We start from the raw sequence: 11,328 nt of genomic DNA on the forward strand, positions 1-11,328 counted from the left end.
TGATTTAAGCAGATTTACTGATCAAGAACGAAAAGAATTTTCTGGAACAGCAATTGGAAGATTGTGTATTGGAAAAGATGACCAGAGTCATCTCAATTGGTTAAATAAGTTTATTTCATCAACACAACTCCAGAATAAACAACAAGAAGAAAAGATTGAGAAAAAAGATAATAAAATTGAAAGAATAATTCAAAGCATTGAAGTCCCAATTCTTGTTAAAGAAAGGTTCAACATATAGAAATACTATAACAAACATTTTTTTGTTATTGTATTTCTATATTTAAATATTATATAATTGTCTAGTATTAACTAATATCTTGTCATCATGTCTTTTATTTTACTTTTCAAATTGATTCTGATATAGTGACATACAAAGATATTACTTGTTATATTTCTCACATTTTTCCTTGAGTTGAATGATTTTTAAAAAAGACATTACGTTATAACCTTTAATTCTTAGAAGAATAGTACTATCTTAATAACACTATTTCCTTCAATAACTCAGATATAAACCCAGTTTTAGATTTAAACGGGGGAATTAAAGAAATAGATAACAAAGGGTTTTAAGCACAAATTGAAGTTTTTAAGAATAATATTATCTTACACTATAAAAAACTATAAAGACTTTAATTTATGAAGAAAAAAAGATAGTCAAAGAAATAGAGTTTTTTGTAAGTTATGTGGGAGTATTATCAAAAAAGAATGTTTTGTATAATATGAAAAGAGAAACAATGCAAAAACGATATTTCCATTATTTACAAAATTTGATAAAGACTAATATAAAAACTATCTCAAATGAAATCAAATAATAAACACCTCATAATATATTAAGCCAAAACATTTGAATAAAGCATAAGAAACTCATCAACAATTTCTTTTGTTTTTTATTCTATGATTTTGTTATATATTATTTAGATAAAAAGATGTAGACTATAAAGGAATAAAACAGTAAAACAAAATATTTATACTTTGTTCTAAGTTACTTCATAGACTTATTTTATTTCATAAAACACAAACAAATCAGAGTTTCATTGTTATTGAATTAATGTCAATGACTCTTATAAATAAAATCAAATAATACAAATATGAGAACGAAATGGAAATAATAAACAGAAATGATGAAATAAACATTAAACAATAATGTTATGAAATGAACTTATTCTTTTTATTTAAATTCTTGAAATTCCTTTTTCTCTTCTTTCTAAAAAATGAATTGAATATTTTACTATTTTCTATAATATCCTTTCTATTATTTTATTATACACAAAATATTCACAATTTTGATTATTAGATTGATTGGATGTTTCATTTTGTGAATATTTCATTTATTCTCATTCTATCATTGTGGTGTTTATAACATTTAATTCATCTATTCTTGTGATGGTTGACTCTTCAAAATGAAAAGACAGTGCATTAAAAGAAACATTGACTTGAATTAGAAGAGAATGGGTAGAATGAGAAATGAGATGTTTAAGTTGTTTACAAAGGTTGAAAGAGTAAAAACAGTTGACTAAGAATATCAGATGATTAGAGAAAAATCCATTGAATCAGAAAAGAAGTTATTCTCAACATTACAAACAATTATCAAACTCAAAAACACACTTCATGAAGCTGCTTTACTTCAAGTTGAAATTTCATACTCATTATGTGAAATGACACTAAACAACCTCAAAGCAACACAACTGACTAACTCCATTTTGAATGCATCACAAGATATTCTGAATCAACAAAACTATTTCAATTCACTCATCAAAGATAATGTAGAAATCACTCTCCATTCATTTCTTAATCAATTCAGAATATTAAGTAGAAGAGACTGTGAGTTGGAAGAAAGAAGAAAAAAAAATGGATAAAATAAAACAACAAGTAATGAAGAAAAAGAAAAAGAAATTAGCATGTTCTTCTTTAATTTCCATCAACAAGAAATATCAACAAAGTAAAGAAGAATATTTAGAAATGAGAAATGAATTAAAGAATGATAGAAATATTCTCCTTAAAACAATTTCAGAGATAGCAGAAAGTATTGGTCAAGTATTTATTAGAGAAGGATGGGGTTGTCTCACAATGAACAGTAAAATTATTGAGAGAGTAAGTCAATATCATTGGAAAGATGAAGAAAAGAACATTTTAGAACTGACTAATGTCATCACTAATTCAGTCAAAACACACTCTGTTCAAAACACCACCAGAAAACCAACGAATGTATTTCATGGAAGAGTTGTTTATAGTTACAACCCACAAAATGAATATGAATTGAAATTAGAAAAAGGAGAATGGATCACAGTTATTTCTACTGATGGAGAATGGTGGGAAGGAGAAAGTAAAGGGAAAATAGGAATATTTCCATCTCATTATGTTGAACGAGATGTTAAAATCAACTAAGAAATTGTTTGTGCAATAGTTTATTCAAAATCAAATGACTAATTATTTATACAATGAAATGTTGTGTTTTTAACATGACTATGATAGAACAAATATGAATAAATGAGTATAGATATGATGTTCATATGAAAATACACAATACACAATACACAATGTTAGAATGATTATTTCATAACTAAAATAATAACACAAAAACATTATATAAATCAATTAATGATGATAATAACATCAGACAAATAAGAATAATAAGTTATGTTTATAACAAAGATAAAACAAATTAATAAAAGAGAAGAATAAGAATAAGTTATGAGAAATTAAATGAAATAATTTGAAGATAAGAATAAAAAGAAAATAAACAAGGAAAAATGACAATGAATGTAAAACAAACAAAACCAAATGAATTAAATAACATAATGAAATAGTACAAATAGATTTGAAGAATAGAAATGGTGATGTTTTCAGATTTTTAAGAAAAAAATCATAATACTTCACCGTCAAATAATGAATAAAATAAAATTATTTATATTTCAATATTGTAATATTATAATAATGTAATAATGTAACATTCAATGTCATAGTTACATTGATGGTTTATTTATTTTATTTGTTGATTGAAAACTCATTGATTTTTCTAATTATAAAACATTCAAAAATTAAACAAGATGAATAATTATATAAAACTCTATTTGTTTATCTCTTTGCATAAAACGTAAAATTATCTTATTCTTTCAATGGAATACTGATTCAATGGACTAAAACACAATTTATCTCCTTTCCTATTTATATTCATTCTTATTTTTCACATCATCACTAATAATAGTATGTGATGTAAAAAAACGTATTCTTTTCAATGGAATTGACTTTGGGTTTTCTACGTATGGAAAATACTTAGAAACGTCACAATATGAATTATGTTCTTTCATATAAATAACGTTGATATCTTTAGAGAATGAACAATTTAACTGATTATCAACAACAAATGCAAAAGGAGAACTAAAGATAATGGATGAACCTAATGGAATGTAAAACGATGTAGTGAATATCCGATAATCAAATGTGTTTATTTCATCACTTTCTAATGAACAAGAGAATATGTAATGATGTTGGTCAGTTATTCCAATTCCAATGTACGATGGTGCTTTTGATACATAACAACCAAAACAATTATCATTATAATCTTCTGCAACAAAATAAACATCTCGTTCTCTTTGGATGTAATTGAATATTGTTGTAGAAGATAATGAACTATTATTTGAGTCATATAAAGTTAATACATCTTTGTTAGAAAGAATGTTAGCTATTCTCTCTGCTCTATCTTTTTCATCAGTGTAATGTAGAAATTGTGGTTGGTTAAATGAAATAACTTTCATTGAGTTTTTACTGTTCAATACTTTGGTGATGTTTAAATATTATTTTTTTAAAAAAATGATATTTATAAATAAATCATACTCAATGAGTTTAACTCATGAGTCAATCTATTTTTATGGGTTTGAACTGAATGAAAATAAAGTAAATTTAAAGTTTAATTTGTATTATTTAAAATGAGTTTGTATTTGTTGTTTTTCATTATTTATTCTTTTCAAATTGTATAATTTCTTTTATGTGTATTATTTCCTCATTCATATTATTATGTATTTTATTTCTATTTTATTTGTTTTTGAATCCGTATTAATTGAATTAAATATTACATTATATTTTGATATCTAATTTGTATATTTTTATATTTCTTTTCTTTTATCCCATTTTCTATTTGTCTTCATGACATATTGATTTTTCTTTTATTATTTTTTATTTAATCATTACACTATGTTTGTTTTATATTTTTTATTCTCTGAAAGAATGGCATGTCAGAAACACAAACAAACATTAATACAATTTCAAATAATTAATTATCAAATATTATTTGATTATGATGATGTATATTGTGAGATAATATTCATTCAAAATTAATTAGTTGATATTTATTAATGTTTATTATAAATGATTATAAATGAAGTAATTAATATGATTATGGTATCATTTATTATTTAATAATAATGAAATATAAATAGTAATGAAAGATATAGACTGAACATATATATTATCAATAAAAATGAATGATAAATGATAATGAACGAGAAACATGAAGAATGAGTTAAAGAAAGAATCATGTTAAATAAGAATATAAAGAATGACATGATTTAATAAACAATAAAACCAAAAAAAATAAGTTAAAAGAAGAATAAATAAGATGGTGATAAAAGAAAAGAACCAAAAAAAAACAACAATGAAGAAATGAAACAAACACATATAAATTTTATGAAATTCTAATCAACATAACACTCATAATTTATTTATTTTGTTTTTCTTCAATATTTTATTCATTCATAATTTCATTATTCTATTATCTTATTTATTGTCATTTCTATCTTTCTTATTATTTTTCATTTTCTTTAACATCTTTTTATTCAACACATAATAATATGATCAAAAGAATAAATAGCTGGATAGAACAAAGAAGGAAGATATAGCGAATGATAGAAGATGATAATAGAAGAAAATAAAGAATAGAAGAATGAGTGATATTTTTAATTATCTCAATAGAAATAATAGAAGAGTGTTTATAAGAATAATTAAAATAATAATTAAAATGATGATTAAAAGAATAATTAAAATAATAATTTCATTCAATTACAACTCATAGAATTTTAAGAAAGAAATAAAATAAGAAGAAGAAACCAAAAGAAGAAATACAAGATAAAAGAAACAATAAACAGGAAAAACAAAAAAAACAAGAAAAAGATAGGAATAAAGAATATATGAAATACAAAGCATAAGAAATAAATAAAATTAAAATGAACGAGAAAAAAACAATAATAAAATAAACATAGAAATAAATGAACAACAGAACTTAATCATAATCATGAAGATATTTAATATTTTAGAAATCTATTTAATCTAAACAATATGAAAAAGAAACAAAAAGGAATATTGTACAGAAGTTATAAGTTTTAATAAAAGAATCAAAGATAGACACATAAAATATAACATAAAAGAAAATTCAATGATTAATAAGAAAATAAAAAAAGTTTTAAAGAAAAGTAAGAATAAGACAAAGAATACAAATGTAGAATATATAAGAATGAAAGAAATTGTAGAGATAAAAAGAAACGAAAGAACAAAAAAGAGAATAACATCGAAGTATTACAGAAGATAATAAAAGAAAGAAGAAGTATAAATAAAAGGGATATACAAATAGCTGAAATAATAACATGATAGAATCAAGATAATAGAATAAAGAAAGAAAAAAAAAATATAGAGAAATATATATAAGTTAAATCAAAGAAGAACAAGAAATGATAATAGAAATGAAGAGAAGAACAAGACAAACACAAAGAATTAGAAGAGTATAACAGAAATACAAACAGACATGAAATGATACAGATAACACTATGATATGAAGAATAAATACTGTTAAGATATAAAATACATATTATAATACAAAATATAGCATAAATATACAAAGAAGATACAAACGCTAATAATAAATATATATAAATAATAAATAGAAGAATAGAAACAAGAAGAATAAGTTTAAAAAACCAAAACAGGAAGAAATAAAAATATAAAGAAAGAAAATGAGTAGCAGGAATATAAAAAAAAGAAATATAAATAAATACAATCAGATAGAAGAAAAGAAGAGATATTAAAAAATGAAAAATAAATAATGAATATATGAACAAAGAATTAGAAAATAAAAATAAATACAACTGAATGAAAATATAGGAAATAATAAGAACAAAGAAGAGAAGAATGACAAAGCAACAAAGAAGTAAATCACCAAGAAAGAATACAACAATGAACAGTGAATAAAATGACAATTACACAAAAAAATGAAATAAACGATGAAAAGATACAACAACAAAACGAAAGGATAAATAAAAGAAATTGAAAGAATAGAAAAACATAAACGAAAAAGAAAAAACAAAGAATATAAATAAACAAAAGAAATAATATAACAAACACACAACATATAAAATAATTACTAACATACAACACACAAAGAATAAAAGAAAAAGAAAAAATAAAATAGAAAAAGAAGAAATTAGAATAAAACAATAGAAAAGAGAAAAGTGTAGAAAAAGGTAAAAGTGAAGAAAAAGATAAAGGTGTTTAAAAAAAACAAAAACAAAAAAAAAAAAAAAAAAAAAGGTCAATTATTAGATATATCCTCAATTGGATTTTCTTCATACTGAGAAGTGATTATTTCAGTTTCTTCAATATGCTCTATTGGTGTATTAGAGTTCATTTCTAGCATGCTCGCATTAGATTGTTCTTCTTCTAATGTGCTGCCAGAATTGAATGTATAAAACATTAAGTCTTTCATATTTTTTATTATTATTGTTCGTAGGATTTTGGAAAAGTCTAATTGTAATTTCAGTGATTTTAATCTTCTTGCTGATTCTTTATGTATTAGTCCATTTATAGATAATATTACAGGTATAATTTCTACATATATTAATTCTCTATTGTTTCTTAATTTCTCTTGTAAATCTTTGTATTTATTTATTTTATGAATATAATTTAATTCTAAATTCATATCTTAGCATATAGCAACATCTATGATATATCCTTTCTTTTCTGTAATATTTTGATATTATATATCTGGTCTTCTAGCATGGAAAGAATGGTCACTAACCAATAAATCTTTATTGTAAGTTATTACCATTTCATCATTATTAATACAATTTGGAGGAATATTAAAATCAATTGCATCAAATTCAGTAAATTGTGTAATTAATATATGTTTATATATTTGTTTACAAACATAATCATGTTTTAATATTTGATTCTTTTTCATTACATCCTAACAATATATGACTAATAGATGCTATTGTGTTATGGCAATGTTTACAATATTTTAAAGCATCATTTTGGAGTATTTTTGCTTTAATACTTCCTGTCATAGTTACTCCTTCTTGCATTTTTACTATTTGGAGGAATGCATTTCTTTTTATATTTAATGACCTCCATGTGGCTACTGTTAATTTCTTATCATTGAAAGTGCCATTTGCACATCTTATATATTCACCACATTTCTTTTCTTTACATTCATTTAAATATCTATCATTTAATTCATTATTTACCCATTCAAATATTTCCTTTACATTGTTCTTTCTTTCATTTAGTTCTATTACATTCATTAATTCATTAAAATTAATCTTCTTACCAAATGCTTTCTTCATTCTTTTAATTATTCAATTTGGATTTTCTTTTATTGTTTCTATCATTTCTCATATTCCTGTATTTGATATTTGTATTTTAAATATATTCTTATTAATTCTTTATCACATTCATCTCTTGCTGACATTAATCCTATTCCCATTTCATTTATTTTAACATATAGTCTACTTTTGGGATATTTCTACTATATAATTGGAGTTGTATCAATGATTTTCTAATTTGTTTATCTATCTTCTCCAATTCTCCTAGTTTCCATGTGACAATACAAAATCCATATCTTAATTTGGAGATTATATCACTATTAATCTTTCTTATTGTATTGAGGCTGCTGTATTTCATAGTGTTTAATGATGATAAAATAGAAGATACATCATTTAATATTCTTGTACAATATTTATTATTATTTACTTTATCTCATATTTTAATACCAAGGTATTTATAATGATTGTCATTAGTTACTCTTGGTAGTTCAGCTAATTCACCATTTATTTGACTATTAATATTAGTCATTATCCCACTCTTTTCTACATTAATTTTTAATCCTATTGCATTAAATATTTCTTTAGTTAATTTGTGGGCTTTTTCCATTTCATCGAGGCTATTAGTCATTATCTTTAAATCATCCATATATAATATGTGGTTTAACTGGACTTGTTTTTCTTCTCCATTCATTTTGATATTTAATTTGTTTATTTGTTTATCTAATTGTTTAGATAATATGTCAATAGATAATACAAATAAAAGTGGAGATAAACTATCACCTTGTATTATTCATCTTTCTACATTAATTATACCTACACTTTCTTGATTATAATACAAATTAAGATATGTATTATTTAATATGTATAATATACTATTAATTACTACTAGTGGGATATTAAAATATATTAAACATTGTTTAATCCATTGATGATTAATACTATCATATGCTTTGGAGACGTCATAATATGTTTCTATAGATTTTAATTTAATCATAGTTAATAATTGATTGATTATAGTATTGTATAATAATCACTTCTTTTGATGATATGTGTATTTCTTACATCCAATTTGATTTAATGATAGTTGTTTTTCAATTGGATTTAGCATCAATTGATTTTCTATTTTCATCTTTAATATTGATGTATATACTTTTAACAGACAATTTAAACAAGTTATTTGTCTGTAATTCTGTGGGTCTAATTTATCTCCTTTCTTATATATTAATATTGTTCTTCATTGAATAAAATGAAGAGGTATTTCGTTAGGATTGTTCAACCATTCATTAAATAATTTTAATAAGTATTTCATTGGTTGTTCTAATTATTTAATCCAAAATCCTTGTATTTTATCAACTCCCGGTGCCTTCCAGTTAGCAATAAATTTAATAGCACAGTTTAATTCATTGGGAGTGATTATTGATATTCTATCATTAATTCTATTTTCAATTAATATTTCATATAAATTAATATTCAGGAAATCTATATTAGTGTTAGTTTCATAGATTCCTTTCCAGAAATTAATAGTGGAGATATTATCTGGATATTCATCTTCTTTAGATTTATTTAGATGTTGCCTTTTCCATATTTCATCATTTTATAATTCCATCTTATTCTTTTCCAATTATTCTTTCTTGTTTCTATTTCTATTCTTTTCATCTTTCAGAGGTATTTATAATAGTTTATTTGTTAATTTGTTTTTATTTTAATATGATATACTTCATTTTTCTTAATATGTAATATTATTTTTAATTTCATATATTGTTTATTATGGAGTAAATCTCTTAATCTACATATTTTTGATTGTAATATTCTTTCTATACTTTTCTTTCCACTTCTTTCTTGTTTATTTTTATTAATGATGTTAATAGTGGAAGCTACAGATTTAATATAATGATAATAATCATCTAATGTATTGATTATTATTTCATTTTTATTAATAATATTAATTATTTGATGTATTTTCTTCTTATTGTAATAATAGTTAATAAATTGTACATCTTCTTGTTCTTTCATTTCTTCTTCTTTAATTATTTTCATTACCTCCTCTTCTTCTATTTCTTCTTTCTTGTTCATTTTTGATATTATTTCTTTTAATTCATTATCTTTCTATTGATGTTTTATTATTTCTTCCTCCATTATTCTATTGATTTCTCTTTTATTTTCATTCTTTATTTTAAATGTCTTCTTCAATATTTCTTTATATTCATTAATATCATTTACTTTAATTCCAAATTCTTGTATTAGTCTTTCTATTATTTCTTCTTTAAGTTGACCTCTTAATTTTCTTTCAAATAATTTCAAAGCAAAACATTTATAAAGTGTTAAAATTTCTTCTTTTCTATCTGTTTGCTTCATTTATTTTTTGTTTGTCTAATTCAAATGTGGTGATCTTCTTATGCTGAATATCAATTTCTTCAATGGATTTCTGCGTTAACTTTCTTTTTTTTGGAAGATCATCTTCACTTGATGATATTTCATCAGCTACTACCACATTGGGGTGAGGTCATTTACTATTTGTGTTTCAGATGAGTCTGTAATGTTGTAATTTACATCATCTTTCTTCTTTTCTTCCTGTGTATTTTTATTTTCTAATTTAGATAATTTATCTTTCATGAATATTAATTGATGTGTTAAATTGTTTAATTCAGACCTTTTTCTCTCAGATTCAGCATGGAATTTGAATATTTTTTTATCGCACTCGTGGTTTTTTGTGCTTATCTCCTTCTCATGCTTCTTCTTTAATGCCATAATATCTTTAGTTAGTTTTTTTATGGTTTGGTCTTTTATTTGTATTTCCTTTTTCATTTCTTCTTTCTCTTTCATATCCTCCTCCACTTTCTTTTCTATTTCTTCTACTCTTTTTTTCTTTTTACTGTTTTCTTCTTCCTTTTCTACCAGCCTCTTCTTCTCTCCTTTAGTGATCTTCTTCTCCTCAGCAAGCCTCTTCTCCTCTTCTACCAGCCTCTTCTTCTCTCGTAGAATCTTTATCATCGTCTTCTTCATTTTCAATACTCATTACATAGTTATTGTATATTCTATTATCATTAATCTCATTTGGGTTGTACTGATTATTGTCTTCTTCCATCGTTATACTAATAGTTTCTTCTTCTATTCTGATTGTTTTTGTTTTTTCTCGTGCAATAAAATACCATCTTCTCCATATTGTTGATGATGTATATTCTTTAATCTTAGTATTTTTAATTTCTTCTATTTCTTGTGGTGTAAGTATTTTAATTTCTTCTTCAAAGAGTCTTTTCCAATATTCTTGATTTTGTATTTCAATCATTTCTTTTATTTTATTTTCTGTTTTGTTTCTTATTTTGATATTGTTTGTGCCTTCTTTGTGTGTTATTATTGGATTTGTTTCTATTATATTGATATTGTTTATTTCTGTTGAAGTTGTTATTATTGTCAAAGTGTTTATGACGATGATTATGAATGAAGTGATGAGTGAAACGATTTGTATCATCTATGTTGTGATAGTTATGGTAATAATTGTTATTGTAATGATTAGTGTGATTATTCATGTATGTCTGTCAATACAGATAATACCTATTTTCACTCATTCTTCTGTCATTTATATTTCTTGGTTGATATGAATTTCTTCTTCTTTGGTTATTTGTTTTTCTATATTTTTTGTGGTGTCTCCTGTAATGCATCTTTTTTTTTTTGAAAAAGATAAAGGTGTTAAAAATAAAAGAGAAAGATAAAGAAAAAATTATGAGGTGAAAGAAAAGAAGAA

The 11,328-nt window shown here is 23.2% G+C and overlaps 2 protein-coding genes and 1 pseudogene across 2 annotated transcripts in view, besides 3 other annotated features; 2 read left to right on the top strand and 1 right to left on the bottom strand.

Annotated features, from left to right (window-relative positions):
• Positions 1-238, top strand: part of EHI_171320 (uncharacterized protein) — a gene marked incomplete at both ends in the record, with an annotated part of 739 nt that extends 501 nt beyond the window's left edge. The window contains one exon of the mRNA XM_001913885.1: positions 36-238. Within this exon, the coding sequence (XP_001913920.1) occupies positions 36-238 (203 nt within the window). The remainder of the gene's footprint in view (positions 1-35) is intronic.
• A 1,285-nt stretch (positions 239-1,523) lies between these two features.
• On the top strand, positions 1,524-2,382 carry EHI_171440 (annotated as a pseudogene).
• Positions 2,383-3,158: 776 nt separating this feature from the next.
• EHI_171450 (uncharacterized protein) lies at positions 3,159-3,752 on the bottom strand (the record flags this gene model as incomplete). The annotated part of the gene is made up of 1 exon (XM_644863.1): positions 3,159-3,752. The coding sequence occupies one exon, from the start codon at positions 3,750-3,752 to the stop codon at positions 3,159-3,161; it is 594 nt and encodes a 197-aa protein (XP_649955.1).
• Positions 3,753-4,221: 469 nt separating this feature from the next.
• Positions 4,222-4,370: a repeat region.
• Positions 4,371-6,559: 2,189 nt separating this feature from the next.
• Positions 6,560-10,525: a repeat region.
• Positions 10,420-11,247: a repeat region.
• Between the last annotated feature and the right edge of the window lie 81 nt (positions 11,248-11,328).

The sequence above is a fragment of the Entamoeba histolytica genome, genomic scaffold (assembly GCF_000208925.1).
Source record: "Entamoeba histolytica HM-1:IMSS scf_1104750518867 genomic scaffold, whole genome shotgun sequence".
Lineage (NCBI taxonomy): Eukaryota > Evosea > Mastigamoebida > Endamoebidae > Entamoeba > Entamoeba histolytica.